Source organism: Lonchura striata, chromosome 8, assembly GCF_050655825.1.
Source record: "Lonchura striata isolate lonStrDom1 chromosome 8, ASM5065582v1, whole genome shotgun sequence".
Lineage (NCBI taxonomy): Eukaryota > Metazoa > Chordata > Aves > Passeriformes > Estrildidae > Lonchura > Lonchura striata.
In genome coordinates, this window is record NC_140710.1 from 16990397 (window position 1) to 17017522 (window position 27126).

General features: G+C 39.0%; 1 protein-coding gene across 2 annotated transcripts; it reads right to left on the bottom strand.

Moving 5' to 3' along the window:
• Positions 1–517: 517 nt before the first annotated feature.
• DIPK1A (divergent protein kinase domain 1A) lies at positions 518–11930 on the bottom strand. Of its 2 annotated transcripts, none has more exons than XM_021526137.4 (5): positions 11691–11930; positions 5345–5479; positions 4966–5073; positions 4110–4286; positions 518–3258 (listed from the first exon to the last, which is right to left on the bottom strand). In XM_021526137.4, the coding sequence occupies exons 1-5, from the start codon at positions 11742–11744 to the stop codon at positions 2446–2448; spliced, it is 1287 nt and encodes a 428-aa protein (XP_021381812.2). In that variant the 5' UTR covers positions 11745–11930; the 3' UTR covers positions 518–2445. The 2 variants fall into 2 exon arrangements, with proteins under 2 accessions (XP_021381812.2, XP_085442591.1); XM_085586465.1 differs by lacking the exon at positions 11691–11930 and adding an exon at positions 11063–11268 and having other exon boundaries at positions 865–3258.
• Positions 11931–27126: the final 15196 nt, after the last annotated feature.

Here is a 27126-nt window from a genome sequence, read left to right on the forward strand (position 1 = left end):
CACTCACCAGACCATGTTCCCTTCCAGTTCACCCCTAGGGTTCCCTTAGCAGGGCCCACACTATCTGGTTCCACAAGGCAGTTTATTCCTGGTGCAGGAACAAATGGAGATGGTCCCTCTGAGGAGCAGCCCATGGCTTTTATACCCTCACACTCCCTCCCCTCCCCCTGATGCCAGTCTACACTTCCTCAGTCTTCTGTTTCCTTCTCCGTGTCCATCCACCTCACCAATCACCAGCTTTCATCTCCTTATCCTAAAGGCTGGCTCCCACCCAGAGCCCAGTCTGTATTTCCCTCTGCAGGCTGAGCCACCTGGAAATGTTCCTCACCAGCCTTGTCCTGCCCTGGTCCTTTACCTCCTCAGTTTCACAAGCACTTCTGTGTGCCATTGGGTTTCTACTAGACTTAGAGAAACTGCACAGTTTAAACACCAGTAAAGTAGACTAGATGGAGGAATGTTTTGCTTTAAGATACTTGTTTGGTATAAATACTGTTACTGAAAAAAAAGAGGCCTGTGATTTATTGTAAACAAAAGTATACTTTTTTTCCCAATGAAAGCAACAGTAATAAAAATGAAGGTTGTGTACAGCAAACCGCACTATTAAACATATTCTCCAGTTAAGATACCCAGTGATGTTGGGCATTATTAAGTAATCTCTGCCCAGATAGCAGTCACTGTCAGATTTTTTTCACAAGAACATGACCACTTTACACTTTTAGTGTATTGCTGGTTACAAATACTTACTTGTTCATAGTTGGAGCACATTAGCAAGTTCAAGACAATAATTAGCATGAGCATAGCATTTCTTAAATGAAAAGGCTGATGTTCACAAAACTATCTTAACCCAAGCTGCATATTACTACATTTGGTATGAAGAAATTACTTTATTGTGGTCTGTATTTCAGTATCATCATTCTAGGAATGCATTTAAGATGGGATACCTAGAGCAGTTAACCTTTCAAATACTCAAACCTTGTTCTTACTTCTGCTGAAAATGAATTAAGGGGCCAGGACACAGAAGTATACAGATGACTGCCATTAAAATCATAGAGACTGAACAACTCTATACCTAAAGCATTTATAAGTTAAACATTCAACAGGTAAGTATTGAATTCAGGTGTATTATGGACATCCAATTCTGCATAGTTATGAACACAGATGTAAATATGAAAAATACAAGGGTGCAGATTAAAGGTGGTAAAGTGGTCATGCTTTGTGGAGTGCTAGTATCAGGTGATGTTTGTTTACTCATGACTTGAGTCTTAACAGTGACTCATAGATGCTACTAGAAAAAAAGAATAGTATCACACTGCAGCTCACTTAGTAACAGCAAGGAATGAGCTGAAAATTATCTCATAGGCTCCCATTTGAGCAATATTGCACAATCCTGAACAATCCAGCTTCTGTCCTAAAATTCAGGTCTAGCTCTTGCTTACGTATTGAAGTACAAGTCTGTAGCTAAATGTAGAGGGACAGTTAAGAGGCAAGACTATCCACAAGTATTAATTGTTTCTCATGTCATACAGCAGATTCCTGCACTATGCAGACTTTCATTTTTAACTGGTTGGACACATCTGCTATTCAGTATTTTTAAAAATTGATTTTTTTTTACTATAGCTTAGTCCACAAAGTCCTTGCTTTTCACTGTTTGCTACAGCTTAATTTGGGTTAAAGGTTTCCACTGAAGTCTTTGAAACAGATGCTGGTATTGCTGTAAAACCATATAGATGACTTTAAGAAATAATATTCTAAAATTGTTGGCTCCCACAGGGCTCACCATATAATGACTCAATTAAAAATGTTGAACTACTTAAACATTAAAGATGTAAGCATGAGGTAACAACGTGTAAACAGAATCTGATTTGTCTCATATTACAACCTATCCATTCTAGAATCATTCTAATTTTCCACAGTTAAAAAGTATTTCATGTGCAAATTCTGCCATGCCAAGGTATTAGTAAACTTCAGTCTCACAGTTCAGTTTATTCATAACAGCAGCTTGGATTTGGACACATTACTTATAGTAGTGGTGATTCTTCATAAAACTACTTAGGAAAAAAAATGCTCTGCAGATATTTCACAAGTGAGCAATGTTTTTCACAGAAATGGAAGATGTTCCCTCAGCTGATGTGGTGGCACAGTGAACACTTACATTCTGTTCAAGATCTGACAAAGTGCACAGAACAGTCAAGCATGCAGAGTTCTTGTTTCTGTAACACAGCACTGAACACCAGAAGGACTTCTGGCCTTTGCTTGGTCACTCAGGCATGTTCATTCTTTGAGAAGCCCTGTCCTGTGTTACTGACTGAAGGGCAGGACTGAAAGAACCATTAACAAAATCTGACTAAAGAAATACCTTTTTAAAAAGGTGCAGATTGTTTTTGCCAAATGTCTCAGGCCAACTCTAATGGCAGGCATCACTATTCTCTTCTGCTGGTGGAGAAGCTACGAATCATTTGTATGAGAAATCTTCTTCCACAGTAAAGTTTTTAAGTTATTGAGTATTAAAGAGTGCTCCATTTCCATCTGATTTGCTGTGACTTTAAGAGCAATGCACAAGTACAGCTGTTTCTCTAGTTCTTCATGGATATCAGAAGGAGCACCACGAAGCAGATAGTCTTTAAGGAGCTGACAAGCTTTTGCCAAGTTTGGCTGAATTACTTCAGTGGTACATCTCATTTTGCTTTGGTCACATAATGTTCTACAGTCTGTACCATAAGTGCAGTCCAAATCTGAGTCACACTGACGATCTTTAATTATTTCCTTTAGATTAATTTCTGGCACTATTTTTCTCATGTCCATCATTTTCAAATCATACTTATCATTATATCCCAAATTTTTGGCACTTGTGTCGCACATTAAAAAGTTTCCATAAGGTCCATGGAAAATATCTTCCACAAATTCTAAAAGCCCTATAGCTATTTTTGCCTTCCTTGGCCAGGATGGAGTGAACCACTGGTCCATGCTTCTTCTGAAGCCAGAGGGAATGAGGAATTCTATAATCCATGGAAGGCTGATTCCATAGAGGGAGGTATATTCAACTCTTTCGGTCACATAGAGATCCCCACAAAAACCCATCAGCTTGGGAGTATGTTCTTTATCCTGCAAGATCACCATTAACAGAAACTCTTCTAGCTGCAGGAGTGCCCATGCAGATTTTGCCTCTGGCAAAGAGACTCTTCCATCTTTGTTTCCATCAGCAAAAGACAGGATGAGATTAACCAGTTCTGAAAGATTTCCTTGTTCACCCAGTTTTGCCTGAAAGCAACAAATGAAAAAGATTAAGTATGACTGTATTAACTACTCCAAATCCATCTGTCACTCCACCTCCTGTTACTCTCCTTCTATGAATAATAGGAATAACTGGGTATATTCTGGTTTTCATTGGTTAGGGATGTAACAGGACCAGCCATCAGCTGTCTGCAGAGGTTCCATCGTTGGTCTTAATTGGATCAGTCTTTAGAAAAATTGCATCAAGTACCTTGTTCAATGTTTCTAAGAAAAAGTATGCAGAATTCAAAAGTTTAGATCAGGTTTGGTTTTCAGTTGATTAGACCTTACAAATGTAGAAGAATAATGTTATGAATTACATTTTGTCCAATTATTAAGGGTACCAAGACAAAACTGAATACAAATCCCATAATTACACTGAAGTGCTTAGTTTTGTTTTTTGATGTAACCACTTCCATTGTAGGACTACAGAGAAAAAAGCCATTGCTGGAATCAGAACTGTTCCATTTTCAACTAGGCAGACCAAATTTTCCCAAATTTTGCTAGGAACTACCCTAACGCACCTGCTCACCATTGTTAGAGACAAAGCTGGTGTAACGCATGACAACTGACATCAGCCTTGCATCCTGTTTTCTATACCAATACTAGCAAAGTCTATAGACATACAAGATGAATTCCAGCTTCCATCATATCAAAAGGAAAAAGCCCTGATAATTAATTACTTCAAACTTCGAGATAAGCACCTCTGGGAAAAACTATTTTTGTGCTGATCATTTTTCTAGCATATCCTTGAACAAGGCTCATATAACAGGGTGTTCTCTCCAGCTTCAAGAAAACAAGCAGTTCTGTCAAAATAGAATACATTACAATGTACTTACTTTAAAAAGACCATACACCATTTCTTTGAATTTCTCAACAGTGGTTCCTCTTGTTGGTTTATCAAATAGGACTATTTCCTTCCTTGGTTCTGGATCAGTACCAAAATCAAGTTGAGCAGCGTCTTCCATCTGGCATTTTATAACACTTTGCAGATTTCCCCAGATTCCTAAATAAATCTATGCAGAAGAAGGGGGAAAAGGTATAAAACACAGTAGAAGTCCATCTGAAGACCACCTGTAATCCAACCATTGTTTTAAGAGTCAACACAAATCAGAAAGGAATGCTGTGCAGACAATGAATGTGGCAATTTGAGCAGTGGCAGCTCCAAAGGCAGCCCACTGCTGCAGGTACTTGGGAGACGCTGCGCTGTCCGAACTCACACAGCTTCCCCGACAGCAGACTGGCACCACTGCCACCTGCACAGCTTGTCATGAGGCTGCTGCTTCTGTTGGTGATGCAGGGTAGCAGAGAAGATGTACAGTGTGTGCACAGTCTGGCAAACTGTGGAGGGATTTAGTATATATTGTATATGTTTCCAAAATACATGTAGTATAAAAGAGCCATATACCCCTCTATATACAGGACTAATTTCTATTATTGCATATAGGTGCATAATATGTATATTAATTTGTATTACAGTGTATCTTCTTTGTATAGGTGTGTGTGTGTGTGTATTTATGTGGGGGCATATATATATATATATACACACACACGCTCTGCCTGTCATAGCAAATAAATTTGAGATAATCTGTATTAAACAGATTCAGCTTGCTGACATGAAGGTCTACTTGATGTTCCAGACAGTGACATTTCAGTGTGAAATAATAAAACTACGTTGGATGAGTAAAGCCTTACCTGATTATTAGGCTTTGTTGACAAACATTTTCCAAAATACAATGTTTCTTTAGCACAAAGACTACTGCATGCTGATCCATCAATAACACCAGTCTTGTATTTATCACACTGAAACAAACAAGGGAAAAATGTTTAATAAATTGCCTAGCAAAGGAGGCAACAACTGTATCTTTTCCAACACCTGAGTCTTGAAAGAAAACCTAAGAAAAAATTTTAATAACCCTATGCCAAAATATTGTTAAGAGACACAACTGGTTTTATCTGTAACTGAAGTTGTAATCTTACATCAGCATGATGGAACATGAGAATTTGATTAAATCACATGTGGCACAGAGTGAGTTAGTCAAACACTTGAGAAAGCTATACTAAATACACTTACTATTATTTTCCTACAGTCGTGTCCTCTGCAGAGTTCTGTGTAGGTGGAGTACTGAACATACATAATCCAGCTGCCAACAAACACTACCAACCAGGAGATGAAGAGATACTTGATCCGCACGTATGACAGACGGACCTAGAGCACACAAAGAGAAAATATTGTTTGTAATTCACTGTGCAGCAGTAAATTTACTATTTCATTTACTAAAAATCATTTACTATTTCATCTCTAAGGAATTTGACTTCCATAGTGATAAAATAAGCAGACTGCATTATATGGAACATTTGCTTCAGTGACCAGAACTGACAGGGGAGGTCAGTTTGACATAAGTGGAAGGAAAATTGAGATACAAATAAATAGAAGAAAAGGTATCAGACCCTCACAGGGCAAGCCAGACTGAGGAACCAATTTGATCAAAATAATAAACTAAGAGCTCAATTAAGTGCATTTTTCTCTAAGACCAGTTACTTATGTTCCATTCATGGTAAATCAAATTCAACAGACCAGGAATTTGGTCAAAAAATAATCTGTGCTAATGTGTCAATATGCAATATAGAAATACAATTAGCAGAATAGATATCGGGGTCAGGTTCCATATGCTAAAGTCTCCCACTCCTTCCTTGAAATGACACCATAAATTATGCAAATAAAATTCTTATGTAGTAGCCTCACCTTCACCTTCCCACAACTGTATGCATGACTTTCCTGTTGTTCTGTGGCCTCACATATAGAGTTTTCACAGGGGCAGAAGGAAAAACTATTTATAAATTAAGAACTGAATGTCTTACAAAGTAGGAGGGATGTTTTGATCTTTTCCTTTTTTTTTTTTTTCCCTCCTCCTCAGAGTCTGGTGTGCTAACAGGATGATTTTCATATTCACATCAGGATCAGAAGCTAATTAGAAGATCAGGATCAGCTTTAGCAGCAGGATGTAAGAGCATGAGAGCAGCTATATTTGGTCAGTATAAGATCCATTTCTATCCGTATCCTGATCTTCAGCAAGAGCTATAAAAAGATGCTACAGAAGACTGATAACATATATTACATACACCAAATGTGCTCCTAGTTTCCTCTAGAAGAACTTGCTAAGCCAGATGTGATATTCTATATTTAGTAAATCTCAAATCATTTATCTTTCACTAATTTACCCAGATTACCTTCAAAATCCACATAAGCTGTTAGCATCCACAACAAACTTTAGCAATTAATTCACAGATTTACTATCCACTACCAAGGTCAGGGGCTGCATTTTCTTTTGCTGAAGTCTGATTCATATTAGCTTTGTTTGAGAACCCCTAATTCATGTAATGGAAGAGTGAACAATCTCTGTCCCCATCTGACATGACTTTGTAGGCCTCCATAACACACCTCCCTGTGATCTCTTTTCCAAATTGACACGTCCCAGCTTGACTGTTCATTATGGAGAAATTATTCCTTATGTTTGGAAAAGGTTCCAAGAAAGGCAGTAATTGTGATCAATTCTGCCATCACAGACATACACAGAACTGCAGCAGATGCAAATAAGCATGTTTTTTAACCAGAAAGACTAATTTATTAGTATTTATTAAAATATAACAACCAGCATGCATTATACTGTTTCTCTTGGAAACAAAAAATCCAGAAAAAGTCAGTTTCAAAAGACCCAAAGGTGATTCCAATCCATAAAGCTGACATGTGTATCTCTATTCCTTCACGCCTTCACACATACTCACTTGACAATCTTAAAACTACCTGGTTAAAAAAGGAGAGAGCTACAATTAACTTTTTATTCCAGTGTTATTTTTTTTTTAGAGACAGATTTTATAATTTTGAAGTTTTTTAAAGCTATTTCTAAAAGCCCTGTTACGTAGCAGAACATGAAGCACAGAAACTACTGGTAAAATCTGCGGAAGATCAACAGAAATAAAACTGACAATTTTAGGGAAAGCTGTTTCATGTATAAAAACTGCTTGGGAACCAAAGCTTCTGGGACAACAAGCCCTCTTCATTCCTCAGTGTTTCCTGCTAAATCCTTCCATGAACCTTTATAATACATTTTAAACCAAAGTGCTGTTTAATGAAATTTTGGATTATTGTCTCCATTTAGTACAACCTCAGAGACCAGCAGCAGCCTGCAGGCCTCAGGACCACTGCAGAATATTGACCATTCTCCCAGTATGGACACTGTATATATTTGTCCTCCTCCTTAGGCAGAAAGAGAATGTATTTGAGAGTGAAAATCCTCCCCAAATGCCATCTGACTACATCATGTATTTGGCAGGAAGTTGCAGAGAAGCTAGATTTATTTTGAGCTCAGCACTGTGCCAATGGAGTCATGCAGCTTTTGACTTGCAGAAGCTGCCCAGCCAGTTCAGAACATGGACAACAGCATCCCTCTGCTTACAGACAATCAAGGTTCCACTCTCTGCTTCAAAGGGAATTACTTTTCTGATAAGGACTTCCTCATCAAGTCCAGCAAAAGGCATGATCATTATTTGATTTCTTCCCATACATTCCCCTACCAAATTTTAATTTTCTCCCCAGAATGGGCCTGTGAGCATAGACACACGTAGCTCACTTCACCTGGCACAGGCACACGCTGTCCTCATGAGGGGACAGGGCTTTACTGTGCTGGTCTGGTCACACGGGGGAGGCACCCTGAGCACAAGGACTTACACTGCTGTGCAGAGCACTGGAACATGTTTCTGAGCAAGAAGTCCCAGGCAGCATTTAGGGAACAACACACAGAGATGGACTCCGTTTGAAACTGTGACAAACTGCCAGGAAACTTGTCCTAAGAACATTTTTAAGGCAACAGAATGACTGAGAGTTCCAAAATTATCAAAAAAAGGAAGAAAGTGGTCAAAACAAGGAAACAGTTCCTTTTTTCAACTTTACTCTTCCATCAAGACTTAAACATGAGCCAGGGAATGCAAGAATGAGGGAAGCACTTGCAATGCTTGATGTTACAGATTCAACTTCTTCCATCACTTGTATATTCTGCTAAGTCATATGCACTGAATAATAATTAGACATTCATCCCCTGAAATAGAACTGGAAAACCACTTCTGGCAAAACTCAAGCCTGGATGCACTCCAAAGCATATGGAGAGTAGTGAATCAACATGTAACGTAACTTGACAGATTTTTGGTGAGTGTCGTTTTTATTTAAAACACTTTTATGGTTAAAGAGTATGAAGGTGTTTCTTTGTTTAATAGTACAGAGAGCTCAATTCTGGAAAGTATTACACATAACCATAGTGTAGTAATCTTCTTCAAATCTGAGTTGCTCGCTCCATTTGTCTTACTTGCTTGCAATAGAAAAGGACAGATGAAAAAAAGTAGGCCAATCATGTTAGAAATTCTGTTTTGTTCTCTGTTCAGGTTGATTTGTCTCTCACAGGAGGCACTTCAGGTAGGCTGACATGATGTCTGAGAGCATTAGCCCACACTGTTTTGGATGCCATGAACAGGACACATTCACATCTTTAAAAGCAGAGAGTGCATGCTTATGATTATGCCAGTGTCTTGAGTTATTTTGTATCCTGAGTAACCAAAGTGAGGAAACAGAGCTGAGGTATCTTTTGAAATAAAATAATGACCAAGATGGAAAATGGGACATCTCTCCTTTAAAGGTCAAACAGAGCAGAAGGGATTAAAATCTTAGAGCAAAGAGATTATTTAGGAAATTTCTGCTATATGGGGCTTTAAACTTGCTTATTCTTTGGCCCTTCAAAGACAGTCTCTTGTATACTACTGAAGTCCACAAGGCATTTTTAAAGAGTCTGTAAACTTGGTCCAGAATCTATAAAGTCAAACTTCCACACATGCAAGTGGTCTTGACATGATTTTTGTCATAAAGAATCCTGCTGGTTAGTCCTCAGCCTCACAATACAAGTGGTAACTACAGCTATCAGAAAAAAACTTCAGGGCAATGTCCCTTAAATTTGGGACACTAACTCTCCTTGTCAAACAAAATCCCAGTGGTAATCACCCAACTGTAAAATCCTATAAATACAATTAAATTATTTTTGTGGTCTTTAGTGGTGTTTAAATTTTTTTCAGGTTTTAGGGTATTTTGTTTTGTTTACTATTATTACATGAATTGCAGTCTAAGCAATGGCAAAGCTTTGTACTTCTGAGTTACTATTCTTTATAGTGTCAGGACTTTAGCATTTACTCAGGGAGAACCTAACACTAAATTTTGGACTGAGCTAAGATAGCTAAGAGTGTGCCCTGCTCCTTTTTACATGAGCTGACACATGGCAGGACATCTTATTTAGGCTAAAAGATCATCAACTGATTACCTATGGGTCTTGCATTCTGCACAAAAGCTAAAGCGTGTGTAAATCAAGAGAACATTTACCATAGAATAGGTGTTGCAACCCAGCTCATAATATCCTGCTCCTATTAGGGCAGAAAAGCTGGAACAAGTATTAAGTTCTGTCTGACAGAACCTGATGTTCTGGCAATTAATTTCACAACATAATGTTCAAGAAGTCTGGAACGCCAGCCAGCAAAGGCTGGAATTCACTCAGTGATAACCTTCCACTGTACAAACATCTCCCCCGGTGTGCTACTTGAAATGCTGCACAGAAACATTGCACAAGTCTTTCCATCTTGCTCACAGCCCTCAGTGAGTTAAGTCTACCACTTACTTGGAGGGCACTGGCTTCTTTGGAGACAAATCTCAATAAAGCACTCAGCAATCACTGTAAATCATGACTACATTTGTCATGTACCAACAGTAACATGCAGTGACAAGAAAAGCCAATATATTGATAGTTGCTGCTGTTCTGTGGATGCATCAAATATCAACATACATTCACTAACACAGAAAAATATGTTTAAGGTCACAAAGTCAATATTAGATCTCCTAATACAAGTCCGTAGAATATGCAAAATCAGCTCTCAGTATAAGAAAGCACAATTAGATTTTTTTTTTAAATCTTGAGTTGAACATTTAACTTCTTTGGTTTTTCTAATAAATAATTTTGCAGTCTTCTTGTTTCTTAGCAGATTTTGAAATAAAGTATCTTGCTTGGAAGGCCTTAAATTAAATTTTGAGAAGAGTAGAGAAGAATATTATCAGATACTGCCATATGATGATAAGAAACTATCAAGGCAAAGGAGGCAAACAGGTAATTTGACAGGTAGCATATAGATTATGAATTAATTTTTATTTGTATTGAAGACTTTATGCCATGGGAATCCAAATATTGTCCAAGTGTCTACTTCAGTAAATAGATCTAGAGTAATCTTTTTTGGTACCATGAAACAAATACTAAAGAGGGTAAAATGATATCTGTATGCTTCTCATTAAACATTACACCACACCCCAGGTACTTCTAGAAAGAGAAGAATATTTCTCCTCATCTGGAACTTTTCCAAATAAGGAGAAATTCAGACATTCAAGATTTTAAAATGCGCCAATATGAAGTTTATTTTTTTTTAATCCAATGATCACTAAGCATATCAACAGATGACAAACACATAAGCAGCATATATAAGAAAAGTAAACATTATTTATCTCCTCAAACTCAACAAATGCTCACCTTAGTTACAATCTAGTTAAAATACAACCCAGCTGATAAGGGGAAACCCAGTGGATAAACCTTCAAGCTACCACAAAAATCATGACTCTAACATTTCACCGCAGAACTTCCTTACAGCGTAACAGCCACAGTACTTCCAAATAAAACATCCTTACTCTGCTAACTGAAGTAATGCAAACATGTACCTGCATACGGAAATTCAAAAGTGTGTCTATGAACATATAAGGAAATGCATGGAGCAGCAGAAGAAAAGTGCCCGACATTAATTTTTCAGAAGACACGCAAAAAAGGGCATGACTTGCTCCTGCAAGCTGTGGTCCATGCGCTGACCGGGTGGATGCCCGCGGCACGGGCGATAGGTGTAAAGCCGGGGCGCGGAGCACAGCTCGGGGCTCCGGGGCCGCGGCAGCGCCGCAGGTGTCGCTGCCCCGCCGGCCGCGCCGTGACCGGGGAGCCGCGGGCCGCGTAACAGGTCCTGCGGCGGCCGCTCCGCGGAGCCGCGGCGCCCCGAGGCGGCGGGAGAGGCCGATGCGAGCGGCGGGCGGGCGGCGAGCGGCGCCGCGGCCCCGAGGCCGCCGCCACCTGCTCCCGGCCCGACACCCGCCGGCCGAGCCCGGCGCCGCCGCCTCCCGCCGGCCGGGCGGCGGCGCGGCGCAGCCGAGTCCCGGGCGCCGCCGGGCGCCGGCGGGAGGGGAACGGCGGCGGCGCCGGCCGGGCCGGGGGAGCGGCGAGAGCCCTGCGGGGGGCGCCCGCCCCGGAGGGAACTTTACGGGGAGGGACGGGCGCCGGCACCGGTCCCTCTCGCCGGCCTACCTGCGCGGAGTGGGGCTTCCTCAGCCAGGCCCCTGGGAAGAGCCGCCTCGCCATGGCAATCACACATCCCCGCAGCGGGCGGCGGTCGGAGGCGGAGCGGTGAGGAGCGCTCCCCCGCCTGCCGCCGCAGCCGCGCCGCCGGCCCCGCTCGGCTCGGCGGGGAAGAGCTGCTCGGGCAGCGGCGGCCGAGAGCCGGCGGCCGTCGGGCAGGGCGGGCGGCTGCCGCCTGAGCCGCCGCTCACGCCTGACGGCGCTGCCGGAGGTGCGAACGCAGCAGCCGCGAGGGAGCGAGGCGGGGCTGAGGCGGCGAGGCCAGCCCCGCCCGCCCGAGCCCCTGGGGCTGTCCCAGTCCCTTCTGCCGCTCCAGGGCCGCCCGGAGCCGACTGCCGCCCCCGAGCTCCCTTCGTGTCTGCCACAAAGTGCTCGGGGCGCTGCCTGGGCACGCTTACGGAGAAGTCAGTTAATAAATAACGCGGGTCGTTGATGGCAAACACGCTCCTGTCATTTACTGGGCAGGGTATTAAAACCAGTTGCTGGCTCCTTACAGTACTTAAAAAAACCCCAAAACAACAACAATAAAACAAACGAGCAAACAAGCAAACAAACAAACAAAAAACCGCCCAAAAAGCCCCCTACAAAATCCCAAAAAGGAGTAGTTCCTCCAAAATAAGGAAGGAGCGTTTGCCTGGACCCATATTAGCACAGATGAGCATGTTTCTTAGCATGAAGTTGGTAAGAGCAAACAGAATAGGTTGCCCAAAGAGAAGCTGTGGATGTCCCAGTTGAAGGCCAGGTAGCACAAGGCTTTGAGCAAACTGGTCTATTGAGAGTTGTCCCTACCCATGGTAGGAGGGTTGGAAAAAGGTAATCTTTAAGGTTCCTTCCAAGCCCAGCTATTCTATAATTCTACATTAGTGCCATAAAGTGAAGAAACATTACCTATTTCTTCTTCGCCAGGGGATCTCTCAGCCCTTCATATATCGTGGGAAGCCCCAGTCCAATTGAAATTTGTGGGAACACTATAAAGTTCAAGTAAAATCATCCTTTCTTATGCAAGGTTTGGGTTTTGCCCAGCCTTCTTGTCTTTATGACTTGATTGTGATTTCTTTTAATGCAGTGTGTTAGAAGAGTCAAAGCCAGAAGCTGGGAGTCTCCAGTCCTGATGGTTTTTGTCTATGAGACCTCAGGCACAAAGATTATGCCAAGGTGTTGGGATAAAAATGATACAAACAGCATGTTACAGCTTTGGGTGTTCAGTGCACTTATCAAAGAATGCTGCTTTAATGAAAAGGCGAGTCACAAGATACTACTGCAAGGATAAGCTAACACTTTTTGGCAGGTCTTACTCTTAAGGAAAGATGTGTATGTGGAAACCAAATGTAAGGAGCTCACAAAGAATTTAGAGATCTGTGCTTGAAGATTCAAGAACAGTCTGTGACTGTTTTTTGTATAATCACAGCCAGAGTCACCCTGAAGTACAAATCTAAAAATTAATTAGTAAGATTTGGCACTCTTGTAAAAGCAATCCTGGTTTTAGTAACAGCCAGTGACTCTCGCAGGGTTTTCTTCTCTTCCTATTCAGCAGGCCCAGATGGCTGTGCTTTGTGCATCACCTCCCTCTACAGTTCAGTGGGTTGCACAAGTTTAGCTGGGTTATGGTCATGCAACACAAGAGGAGGCCACAGAGCAGAACATTTTAATATTTTGCTGAATAATCTCGAGCCCTTACTTCATCCAGTGCTCTATGCCAAGCCTTGGAATGACAGGCTGGGAGTAATTGTGAAATGTTGGTGTCCCATATGGCTGGCAAGGATCTAAATGTTTCATTCCTGTTACATCTAGATCCAAACAGCTCCTGGCATATGTTCATTAGGGGATATATTTTTCACTTAGTACATGAGATCTTCATCATCTGTGAGAGCAGGTGCTTTATTCCAGCACTGAAATGTTTAGTTCTTCTTCAAGTACTCTTTGTGCCCAGGCTTTGCTAAATGCTAAAAAATAAGGTTGTTTCAGCCTTTTTCAGTTACCTGTTAAATTCCTGGTTAAGCTTCAGTAGAGGCAACTCTCATGAAAAGCTAGGCCACATAAGCCATGACAGTAACAGGAACCATGTAACATGCAATGACCTGGTGTTCACAGGATGTGGAAACCCAAAGGAATATTCTAAAGACTGGGGGGCAGATGCAGAAAAAACACACAGGTAGAACATGCCATATTGATATTACAGCCTTTCCATTCACATGTTTCCATTCTGCAGTTCACACATCATCCGTTTTTGTAGGCCCACACCAAAATTTTGGTATATCTTCAAGTCCAAGCAGTAGAAGTTATGCTGATTTATTGCTACCTATTAATTCTTAAGTTTCCTATCCAGCTATAACAACACTAAATGTTATTCTAGTGATGCAGGTTTGTTTTATAAGATAGAAATCAACTGCTAGTTGTACAATGCAGTGTTCGTCACTCATAATATCAAAAGGTAAATGTGGTTTTATAGTATACCTTCTTATATTCACTTGCAATTCCATGAGAATTTGGAGCTTATTACACATTAAGCATAACTCAGAAAAAACAAAAAATGGTTGCAAAGATTGAAGCATCCAGGAATTCTAGACATATAAGGACTGAATATATAAGACAAATTAAAATATTGAAAAGCTACATAGCAGAATCTGAATTCTTCAAGATAGTGTAATGTGCACCTTTAAAATAGAATAAATAATTTTATCCAACTTCTTTTGAAGGCAAGCCTCTGTGACTTGAGCAAGTAATACAGATTTTAACATTACATGACAGCTAAACATTAACTTATTGCAGTGGTGCTGGACTTGCTTCTTTCAATTATTTGAAGCAGCTGCACCACATACTGATTTAACTCAAATGCTATCATAAGAGGCTCCACGGGAAATGCTCAGGGTTCACCCACTCTTCCCATCATCATAGTACATGCAGGGAGCCTCTGGCTAATGTTAACAATCACAAGATTTCTCTTTCCACAGCAGCTTCACTAACTTCCAATCTGCCTAGCATGGCTTCCTAGTTTAATGCTCTTTTGCTCTGGATGTGCCTAAGAAATATTCTATGATCCTGAGCAGCTACTGCAGTCTTCAAGTATTACACACCAGTAGAATGTAATGCTCTGGCATCTGCCATTGCCCAGCTTTGTAGCTCCATTTAATAAGTGTATTTACACAATATATAATATGATAATGATTTAAAATAAAATTACCTGCATTTCCTAAAATAAAGTCTAGAAAAATTTAAAGGTTTCTCTCTTTCTAGTGCTACTCAGCTATCTACTTGCTCACATATCTGTCTAGGAGTCTGTTTTTATACAGACTCTACTTTCTTAGGCCTGTCTTTCGGGATAAGAATGAAGATCTGGGAACTCATCCAACCTTTATATCTAAACTTTCCCTCATGTTTCCTTCAGAGAAAGACACTGTTGCTGTGAACTCTGACTTAATCAGTGTGTTAGCTTTAGTTTTATCCTAATAGATTATTTCCTATTATTTCCTATACAGATTCTTATAAATGCTAATGCTTCTATTGCATGAGTAGGTGGAGCCACCTCTTACCTAGAAAGCAGACACAGCTTGTCAAGGATTCCCTTGTCCCTTAACTCAGTATAAACACATCATTAATCTATTTGAGGAAACAGACTCTTCCAGCCAACAGGTTTCATTTCTAAGGCTCTGTTTACATGGTCACTTTAATCTCACATAAATCCACCCTGCTGCTGAAGCAGATGGTGTCACCTTCTCTTCTTGTTGGTGCCTACCTTCTCCTTGGGCTGGCACAAACATTTTGGTTGTTGTATAAAGAACTAAATCAATTATCTGAACTAAAAATTAGTCTTGACTCTTTTTTCCTCTGAGATAGGTTAGAGGCACTCCAATTCCTTTCATCAATGGCTTGGACTTAAACAGGAGCAAAAAGGCTGTTTGTAACCAGCAAAACCTTTACCTTATTTGAACACATCCCCTTGTAAAAGATCATGTTTTACCATCAGATAAATTATATAAATGTATGTGACTCATTTGTAGCTCTTGACTGAGATTAGATACAATCACTATCATTAAACATTCAGAGATACTGATTAATTTGACATACAAGTCTTTGCTTTGAGGGACACAATATTTACTCTTTTATTCTGGTATATTTTTTAAAATTTAAAATGCACTAAAAAACATTACAGTATATAGGTCTTAATAACATAATCTATCTAGAGTAAATAGGTCTTAAAAAATCCAGAATAGAAAGCTTCACATGTTGCAATCATGTATGCATTAGAGGACTAAGAAAACTCCATAAATATAGTGCTCAGAAGAAAAGATTCAAAGGTGATAAATTGCATGCAAATGCAAAACAACAGTTTGCATTTATGTTTGCATGTCTGTATTTCAAAGTCTACAAAAACAACACTGTTCAGATTCAGTGAACCAATAAAATTAGGTTTCCTTTGTACATATTTGTGCTTTCAAGTCTACTTCTTCTATTAATTGCTGGAGTTGTGAGGTTCAAGAATTTTACCCAAAATTAATTGAGGTTATATGTTAAAATGCACAGTCAGAGTACATTTGCTAGCATTAATCTATTTCTGGTTTGGAAAGCCTTTTATAATTTTCAGATAACTTATTTTCAATGTGGTTATTTTACCTAATTATCTAGGCTGTTTCCTTCTTTGCTTTAGAGGCAAAATAAAGTTATAATCCACTTTGAACTTCTGTTCACACTACTTCAAGTAAAAGGCTTCTTTGTTCTGTTATTTTATGCTTGTGGTAGTCATCTGTTAAAAACCAAAAACCTTTTATAATAGAAATGTTAGTCTTAATTCCTATTTATGGACTTTCCAATAAACAGCCTAGTTGGCATTTTCTTAATGCATTATTCCCATTTCCCAAAATTCCTTCCCCTGAATTAACATTTGCATCTTCCTCCTTACTTTGTAAGGTAAAAGAGAGACCTAGAAAATATCCAAGTCCTAGCCCACTTCTATAAAAAATGCTCTTTGGTTCTAAATAGTAAATTCCAGAATTGAAGCTGGTACATATGAGAAGGTCAGAATGAGGAGATGAGCAGCATTCAATTCAGAAAGAAGATGCTAACTTTTAGCCCCTAAGGAAATATAGTATTGGAACATTCACTGAGCAGGGGAGTACATTTTTCAGCATGTGGTGCACTTAGGAGAGCTGTGACCTAAGCACAGAGCAGAAATCAGCTGCCATGGTTTAATGCATTGCTACCCTATTTGTTCTGCCATCCCCTCTGCCTGGGGACATTTCCACAACAGAACTCTTCCAGTTCACAGTCAAGCACATTTCCTTTAATTGCCTGAGAAGTCAATTCATGCTAAAATGCTAGACTGTGAACCTCAGCTAGTGAGGTACAGCTATTCCCTGCCTTCTGCCAGCTATGGTGTAGAGGAGAAAAATGGGCAGAAGAGCAACTACAGATAGCAGAGCTGCTGTGTGAAGCCCTTTCCTCGCTCCTCCTCTACTACTTACACCTACTCCCATGCTGTTCTCTCACTTCTGCCATCAGCTCTTTGTATAGCTGAATGGTGAACTGTCTGCTGAACTCGAATTAAAAATAACACAGAAAAAGAAAAAAGCCACATCAGTTCCCCATTTTGATTATGCATGCCACTGCAGAGTGACATATTCCGAAATGCAGGAATACCTTGACATTTGGAAGAAGTGGAGAAACAGGAAATACTTAAAATGGATATGATGAAAAGTACTTCAAATCTACCCTCAAACTGATGTCTCCTCAGAATACATACTCCAACCCAGTGATTTGATGGGCAGAATGAATGAAACGTTGTGTTACATAGGAATCTGAACAGCTAATCCTTGTGTCAGGCCTTAAATCATACACAAGGAAATTTGCTTCAGTTCACAGGCTTCATGAAGCTGGAAATCTGGTCCCATAGGCAAGAATTAATACAGTGTGGTGGCATGCCTTACAGTGATACTGATAAAAATTAATCAAAATGTAACAGTTTGTCTTAATTTTTTTGGGGCTACATTCAAAACCTTTGTACATGAAATCCAGAAAGTTTGAGCTGAATTTTTAGAGGATTCTGGCAGCACCCTTGGAAAAGCAGTAATGATTAAAAGAAATCTCTAGGAAAGAAATATTTCCCTTTAGAAAACCTCTAATTGTAAAGTATCAAATTTTAGGTTAAAAAAAAGTATTTTTAGTAGTAGTTTGTTGAAGCTGGCAATTTTGAGGTAACTTGTAATACACAAATTTTCTTAAAAAAGCTTATCACCACAAGCTTATGAAGGCTGCATCTATATTACTAACATTCCAGAGTCTTAATAAATGTATGTACAGTTAATCTACTTAAGTATTTATCACTGGGTTTTTTCCTAGATAAAATAGTTTTTGTTTCCCTTTAAATAAATAAAACAACAAAGAGACAGTCAGGTATATTCCTGGCACAGAGCAGATGTCTTTTTCAATCCCTAGAGTAGGCAATGTATTGATTATATATTAATTAATTCCTGGAGCCTACTTCATGGAAAGTGCTGTGGGATTGTTGATCAAAAATGCCAGTAGGCATTAAGTAGTAATTGAATTATTTTAAATTTGTCAACATCTAAATTTCCACAGTACTTAGCAGGAATTCCCACTGTAAATATAATTGCTAAAATTAAGGAAAACTATTTTATTCTTAGACTGATTTGAAAAGGAAAAATGCTATTTCAAGCAAAGCAGGGAGCTGCTTTCACACATACATTTTCTTACAACATTAAAAATACACAGACAGAATAAATTCAGTAGTCTAAAACATATTCTTTGGGTTCTTTTCTGTGTAATAGTACATATTTCTGAACAACAGATTTTTTATCCATCCATATGACATAGTAAAAGAATGACAACCCAATACCAGGTTATAGCATTTCTAAAAATGTTTTCTTTTCCCTAAATGAATGACAGAAGGTATTTGGAGCAGTAACAGTTTAAATTGCTATAAAATAAAATTTTAAAAATAACCAAGCTCTTGCTAATATAGTATGCAGTATAGCATACTATATTAGCTCTATGCTTCATTGAATTTTGAGATAAGTATCACTACAGTCACCGATTGCGTATACCATACCAATATGCTAAAAAAAACTTTGTCAAATTAGGCTTATGCCCAGTTTTTACAAGGTTCTACTAGTCTGGTGTTGCAGTTCACATTGCTCAGTTCTGCTACATGCTTCAACAGCAACACTGAAGTTCACAATAGAATAACTTATTTTTGTATTGCCTCCTCACAGCTCATTTTGTTTCTGTATCACAGGCACACCATTCCACCCCTCCACTCATCAATATTACTCAATTGTTTTTAATTAGAGGTTATTTTTAACCTGGATTATATCTATTATGAAATTTGAAGCACAGCTGAACAAAATTTTTGCCTGCCCTAAGGGTGTGTGGAGAGCACCCAAGAAGCAGACTGTGGTCAGAACTCATTTTTAAAGCAACCCAATTGCTAAAGAAAATGTATCAGGGATCTACAACTAATGTAACTTTGATATTTGACAGTGTGGTATCTGTAAGAACATAGGCTTTAAAGATGTATTTCAAGATTGCCCTGTATGAATCTACATCAGAAATCATGCTGATTCCTTGTTTTTTGTTTAAAAGAAACCAAGTCTGTATTTTATATACAATCAAGTGTATTAAAAATTGCTAAAATGTCTAAATATATATGAAATAAGCTCTTGCAGTTATTTAAATCTTTTATTATCTCAGAGGAAACACACTGAACACATATCTTTTGTGCTAAACTGAATATATTCAGTGTCATTATGGCGAGCAGTGCAACTGTTGTGCCTGCCCCGAGCTCTCATTGTATCTGTGTTCAGAGCCCTCTTTCCAAACACAGCATTCAAATGACACCACCATCACTCAGACAGAAGCTGCAGCAGATAAAGCATTTTGGGCAGGAAATCAGACCCTTTCTAGATATTTTATATTACAGTGTAGCTGAACAAAAGGAAACAATTCACAAACCTGTATTTCCAACCCACAACACCAATTTTGGTTGGGATTTGGGAGTACATCTGAAAAAAAGAAGTAATGGGTGAGGTAAACTGAAGACACAGAGAGTCTTTGTTAGATCTTTACACCTCCAAGAAGGGTTAAGTGCTAGCCAGTCAATACAGTCATTGTAGTTGACACAAATAGTGTGATTTCTGTGGAAATATTTCAAATTACTACAGATACTTATTTTCTGCTTTGTCCAGATATTTATTAAATAATTTGTTATAGTTTAGGCTGACTTTGATGTGAGATTTGCAGAGTTTTCAATCAACTTATTTTGCGACTTCCTCTTTATACACAGAATTACTGTGTATTGACATCCCATCTTTTACCTGTTTTATCCCAGCTTCTTGTTCTCATTGTGCAACTGTCCACATAAAAAACCCTTCTGCACAGTATTGTTTGAACCTGGTCTCATTTATGCAACTGAGGATATAAGTTTATATCTAGTTTTACTTCCAGTCAAACTCTAACCACAAATATAATTTCCCATCAGGAAACAATGGTTACAATTTGTTTTAATTTTAAACCAGAGCAGAGTGGTAACTATTCAACTTTTCCATATGTTTTTTTTTTTTCCCCCATCCATCTTCTCAGCCGTTGTGTGAGATTCAAAGTTCATTCTAAACAGAAGAAAAATACATTTTCAATAAATTTGCTGTTTCTAATTAAAACAAAAAAAGTTTTAAAATAAGATCTGGATTTACAGGTCTACAAGTAAGGGTGCCCTTTTCACCACAGGCTATCCATTGGTAATTAAATCAGACCAGTAATCTGATACAGCATTAGATCTTTAGTAGCATGATAGCACTGTCACAGGCATTTTACATCCTAGAACCTGCAGTAAATTAAAAAGTCCTTGGAGACCATCACTACTTGACCTTTTGATCTGCTGAATTCCAGTCAAGGCAGAAAAAACTCAGTTCTACTTTTAGCAACCTCCTGCACATTAGTGCAGTGTCTTATCAATGCTTGCCTACATTTCCTCCTATCTTTGGCAAATACAGCTCTAGAATTGATCCTACCTGAGAAATTTCAGAAGGCTGGTAAAGTTCCTGGGAGAGGCAAGCTGACAACAACGTGTTGTAAATTGAAGGAGAATTAATCTATAGCAAACTGACTTCTGACTTAGATAATCCTCACACATGCTTATTAGGCCTTCCCTTTTGTGCATTGTCTTCTTTAATTAGTCTCAGCTTTTTAGGGTGTTTTCATATTGACAAGCCCTTTGAATGTGGTCTTTCATATCGTGAAATTGTCTTCACATTTTCTTCTGGCAGGTCTGGGTATTCTCTTTTGCATCCCTCATGGGCAGGGGGATGGACCTTGTCTGGGGGTGATGGGGCACAGCAAAGCCATCAGGACCCCTTCTCTGGTAGGTGGTGCTGCCTGGTGAGGGAGGCACGTGGCCCTCGACTCCAGTCAGGCCGAGCCCATCACATGGCACTTCTCAGCAGCACTGAATTCACAGGGCCAGTGTGCCTACCTGGCACTCCTGCCTGGCAAACTTCTGCTTTCCTGACACAAGAAGCAGCTCATTTGTCCCATAATAGAAATACTTCAATTGTTCATTTCATATGTGGCCCATGACCATGGAAATATATTTGGTATCTGAAAGAGATAGCAGCCCATGGGATCAAACTGAAGGTGAGCTTATGTTTCCCTTTTGGTTCGTTGTAGGTATTTCATCCTGTAACTTAAACACAGAAGGAAATAAGCCTTTACTCTTTTGTTTCCATTTTGACATTAATATTTTTATCACCTCTTCTGCTACCTCAGTTCTGTACTCCCTTTTCAATATGTACATGCTCTCAGCTCCTGGGCCTCTGAAGTCTGCAAGCTGACCTGTCTGCAAACAAACCTATTTTTACACATACATGTATGTGTTATTTATACAGATATACGTTAATGGTTTATAGCAGGAGCACTTCACTGAGCTGCCACCTCTGCATGGCTCCTGGCACAGGGGAGAGCCAACATGTCCCTGAGCAGAAGTGACTGCAACCTTAGATGGCAGCAGCTGTTGGACAAGAGTGGCTAAGTCAGGTAACTGTACCCTCAGCTACAACTGCAGAGAAGAGACGGATTTAAAGCCCCTTGCTGGTGTTCTGCTCCCCACCCCCTTGTGCAGCCCAGGCCTCTCTTGCCTCTGGGAGGAGTAGGCTCAGGGGACTGAACTAGCAGAAAACATTTTAACCACTGTTGTGGGCTTAGTTTATGCTGCTGAGAGTACAGAGCAGGTCAGAGAAGCACCCACGTGGGCTCGATGGGAGCATACTGAGCATACTGAGAGGGAAGCAGCAGGACTGCCAGCTCTTGATGTGCTTTGTAAAATTCATATTTCCACCTTGCTGCAAAAGCCGGCAGAGGGGATGACTGGATATTTAACTAATATTTAGAGATCCATCACAAAATAACATAGCACAAGGAAAAAAATAAAAAAGGAAAAACCTGTTTGTTGCAGCAGCCCCAGATTTTAGGGATAGAGTCAGGACTGTATAGATCTGGGTCTACCAGACTCAGTGCTGGTATGAAACAAGCCAAAATAGAAAATAAGTGCCTGATGTAGTAAGAACTGATTTTGATCCTGTTTCTGTACACTTTTTCTTTTGTTTTTAGCTGAATGCAGATAAGCAATGCTGTGTTGGAACAAAATCTGGACTTTCAGGCTGAGAGAACATGACATCAGTGTGGAGTGATCAAAATACATGTGTTACAATAGCTATTACATTTGGATTAGCTAAAACAATGACACTTAGATTGCAGCTTTTAAGTAAGTGTATCAAAGTTAACAAGTATAACAGTATCATTGTTTCATAAGCATTGCAAGAATGAAGCATGCAACTGGTGACTTAGCTGGTGTGTCAGCCTCGGACCACTTATGGTTCTTTCTGTGCAGACCCTGGGGCTGGCAGCAGAAGGGACTACTGCCTCATCTTCAGTCCCCACAGCTGAATTTTGTGGGTTGCCAACAACTCTTCAGCCTCTGCTAAGTGTTAGCAGTGTCCTCTCATGCTGCACTGTTCAAAACTATTTTGTCTCCATTTTCATAAATAAAGAGATGCTATCAGGTAGGGAAAAAAAAAAAAGAAAATAAGAGAAGCGAGGGATTTTCCATCTGAGTGGGACTTGGCAGACCTGCTGAAAGCTTGTTTGAAGGCCCATACTGCATACCAGGTGGTGGGAGAGCAGAAGGAATGCTGTACTAATTCTCCCTCCAGCCAGACTCATGTCCAGAACAGATTTTTCACCGCAGATGAAATAGCAATATTCTGCCATGAACTATCTCCTGAGGGGCTGTTGAGCATTTTTTAACTTCAGTTTAGAGTTAAGAGGTAAATCTGGTCTGTACGGCTACAGAATTTAACCACAAAAGAGCTGGAAATTCTGCTCAAGCAGACATTTTTACAGTCCACAAAGGAGCACAGATGCTGACAGACAAAACCTTACCATAAAACACTATGATGCTCCAGTCCTCAAGAAGTTATGATACAGCCCATCACAATGTAAAATATTTGAGACTGCAATTACTTTTGCAAATCTGCAGAGCAAAGTGAAAGAATAAAATGCTTGCTTAGGCTTTCAGAGCTTTAGCTCTGAAATGCTGATTCTGCATTTTAACTTTAGTCACTAGCTAGAGCTTCAGTAACTGCTTTGAAATCTGTGTGTAGAGAGGAGGGGAAGGAATGCATCACACTGGTGCATGACTGAATTCTCAGGGAGTTTGAGAACCGTAATCTCTTTCTGGTCCAAGCAATTAACCAAAATTTCAAGACTTGGCAGCTGTTTGTTTTCTGAAAGGAAGCAATTATATGACCACAGCAGCAGAATGACAGTGCAGGCAGACAGCAGAGAGTAAACCTTTCTTAAATCCACCTCTGAATAATGATCTCAGATTTTTATGAACTGGTTTTACCAGAAAAAGGAGAAAAAGATTGCTTAAGACCATACTTGCATACTGTCACAAAATTCCCACTAGCTGGAATAGTAATAAGTTGCAGTTCTCTCACAGTTACTTTGTGGAACTAAAATGCTGTTACATTTGCTCATAAGTCTTCAACTCAGAAAAAACAGTATTAGCAGTAAAAACACAGTAACTCATACATAAGCACTCTCAGCAAGGCCAAACCTAGTCCAACACATATTCTTCTCTCCTTCAGACTCACTCACTGTCTTCAGGTACAAAACATTGTTAATATAACTAAGATAGATATGAAACATAATTGCTTACAATAAAAGCCTTTCCTGCTCTTAACTAGCATACCCAGAGATGTTGTAAATAATGTAGAAACACTGTGTCTCAAGCTCTTACTATTTCTGTCCTTGGGTATCTCAGCCTACAACCAGATGGGTTTTTTTTTTCTGCACAGTTACACATATGAGAACTGAGGGATTACTTCTTGTTCAGCCACTCCAGCAAAAAGAATTCAGCCATGGCAGGGTATGAACTACAACATAGGAATAACTAAGGGCTTATAGCATAATGATGTGAGCATTTAATAGCTTGTAAGTGCCTTGAATTATGGACTGTAGAGCATTTGAAGAACTATCTAGCCACCTACCAAGACTACTCAGTCATACAAAATCTTGGCTTATGTTTTACAACAAATTTCAACAAGGTTACACACCTGGAATAAAATTTAAAGTGAATGAAGCATTAAGGACCTTTTAAGTGTCAGCTTGTTTGACATTTTTTTCAAGCATCTGAATTGTCTGCTATTAGATGCAGAGCTAATAGGCAGAGTTGGTTGTTTTGTTTTTTTCTTAAAGTGTCTGTGGTGCTTTGAGAAACAGTAACAGAGAGAGCTTTAAAGAATAACTATAACATTGCTAAATGTTATTTTTTTGAAGGCAAACAACCCTCTAATGATTTTGAAGTCTAGATGTAGCTTAGTTCAAAGGCTAATATAGATTGCGATACAAAGAGATCATATACTAACCCGCACAGTAATTGCTGTTTAATATATGTATTGCAGAAGGGCTTTAGAGACTTAATAATAAAAAAATAGGACTGCAATACTCATAATACTCTATCTTAAAAAGTTAGCAGAGTTTTAAATATTAAAAATAAAAAAATAATTGCTTAGGATTAGTGGGGCAAGTATGTTGTTTTTCTATACATTGAATTTAACAGAAAACTTACTGGCTAAATTGTGTCAATAATGACAGTGAACACATTTAAGAGGGTATTTATAGTTTAAGATTTATCGGGCAAGATCATGACATTCACAAGAAGATGATGGAGTACAAGGCAGTTTTTTTCAGTATTTCCTGATCCTTGAGAAGGTAAAAAAGGAAGAAATGGCAAAGTGCTTGTACCAGGAAAAACATGGGTTTATGTGAAGACCAATGTAAAGGTATCTTACCAACAGTGATATTAATTTATTTCCCTTTCTATTGATGTTATATGAGAATGAAAAATTATTAATATTCTTGTTTATCTAGAAAAATATTAAATATGTTTATTTTTAAATGCTTTCAGTGCTGTTTTTATATCTGTAGCATAGAGAATAATTACGACAATTGTTAGCTAGCTGAAACATGATTAATACAAAATTCTTCATCTCTTACCAGTTGCCTATTTTTTACATTTTAAAATTGAAGATTATTTTCTGAGTTGAGCTCTTATAAATGCAGCATATGTGCATTGTCTTACTAATTAGTATGCTTATGTAAAAGTGGATGTACCATATTTATCTTGATTTAAGATAGGAAGATCCCAGATGAGCTTCCTTGCTGTTTTTGTGCTTAAACAATGCAGAGAAAATGCCCTGGGATCTAATTTTCCCTCCTTGCTGAATTGTGGTCATGACAACCATCTGTACAAGGATAAGCTTCACAGTATTGTCTTGTTCAAGGGTATCATTTTAATGTTATGTTGTGTGATACAATAAGGTAATGTATATAATACTGTGCAGCAGTTGGTGCTCTCATCTACATACACTGCTGACTTTCACTTTTGGTTTTTATGTGTTTTGGTTGGCTTGTTTAGTATTTATGTGGATATTGAGGCAACAAAAGTATAAAAACCAACTAACTTGCAAAAAATACATTAATGTTTGAGAGAAGGGCTAAGGGAAATACCATTGTTCTGACTCTTCAAATGTATCCACCTCTGCTGGGTACTGGGGAATTTACATGCTGAATATGAAATTTAGCTTTTCTCTGCTGTGCCAGCAAGGCAAGATACAATTTTTAAAATCCAACACTTTGCTTTTGCATGTCTTTATGGCAAGATATTGCCTAACAGTATATGGACAAATATAAACAGGTAAAGACAGTGCTAGGTTGTTATTATTTAGCTTCTTTCTAACACACAGCTATTTATAAGATGATGTGGAATAAAGCTGAATATACCTATTATTAAGCAGAATACAACAGATAATAAAAGTCTTTTTTTCTCCAAAACTTCTACACAAGAAAGCCCTTACTGACATTGCAGGTAAAGTAACTTAATTTGGCTTTGGTCACTCTGTGCATCAAAGTACAGACATAGTATATCTGGAATTGAAAACACACAAGGCAAGATTGCTTAAGCTGTATTTCAAAATACTTTTGAGATATTAGCAGAAGACAAAAAAGGAAGTTAAGAAAGTTCCTTCTAAAGGCATGACATACACTCTTGCCAAGTATGAACAGAAGAAATAACTGGTTATTTTACTTACTACTAGCACTGAATACAAAACAGAGAAAGATTCTAACATGTTCCAAATCAGATTAATCATGCATGTCTCATAGTATAGTAACAGGAATGCTAGAAAAAGTTGTTTACACAATCTAAATTGCTAAACCCAGCAAATTTTGCTATTGTTGTTTATTTTTTTGCCCCACATGTCAGTCATTAACAAAGATCCTCCTTCTGCAAATATAGGTTTGCCAGTTTGAGCATTTTAAATTGAAAGACCATTTGTAAAAGAGAATTTGCACATTTCCAGTAAGGTTTCCAACCTTGTAATACTCTGGTCAGGCTGTGCAGACGAATAATCAAATTTCTTGTCCTGGAATACAAGTTACTGAAGTGAAGTCACCTGTGTCTATGTACCCCTCAACCATTTGATTTACCTGATCTAGCAGATGGACTGGATGTGTAGGAGTCACACAACTTCTGCTCTGGAAAGGGGCTTGCCTGTCACATGGAAATTCAGTGACTTGCTGAAGTGATCACAAAGGATGTTATACTATGAGTTACTAAATTAGGTCACTGGGGGATGAGGTGTCTATGTGGGAGTTATGGAGCTTGGAATCTTTCTAGCTACCAGTAGTAGGTGAGTTTAGAGGAAACAGAGTTTAGATTTTTTTTTTCCCTTAGTGATTGGCTATGAGCTCATATTGCTTTTCTTGGATATTATAGGAGAATTACATGGAACTAAGGCTGTGGTAAAATACTCAT

Excerpts from the sequence above, each read along its gene's own strand:
- DIPK1A (XM_085586465.1), bottom strand. The coding sequence starts at position 11,140 with ATGTCGGGCACTTTTCTTCTGCTGCTCCATGCATTTCCTTATATGTTC. Across the intron at positions 5,074-5,344 it reads ACGACTGTAGGAAAATAATA|TGTGATAAATACAAGACTGG; the intron begins GTAAGTGTATTT and ends TGTTTGTTTCAG. Across the intron at positions 3,259-4,109 it reads TGGTGTATGGTCTTTTTAAA|GCAAAACTGGGTGAACAAGG; the intron begins GTAAGTACATTG and ends TGTTGCTTTCAG.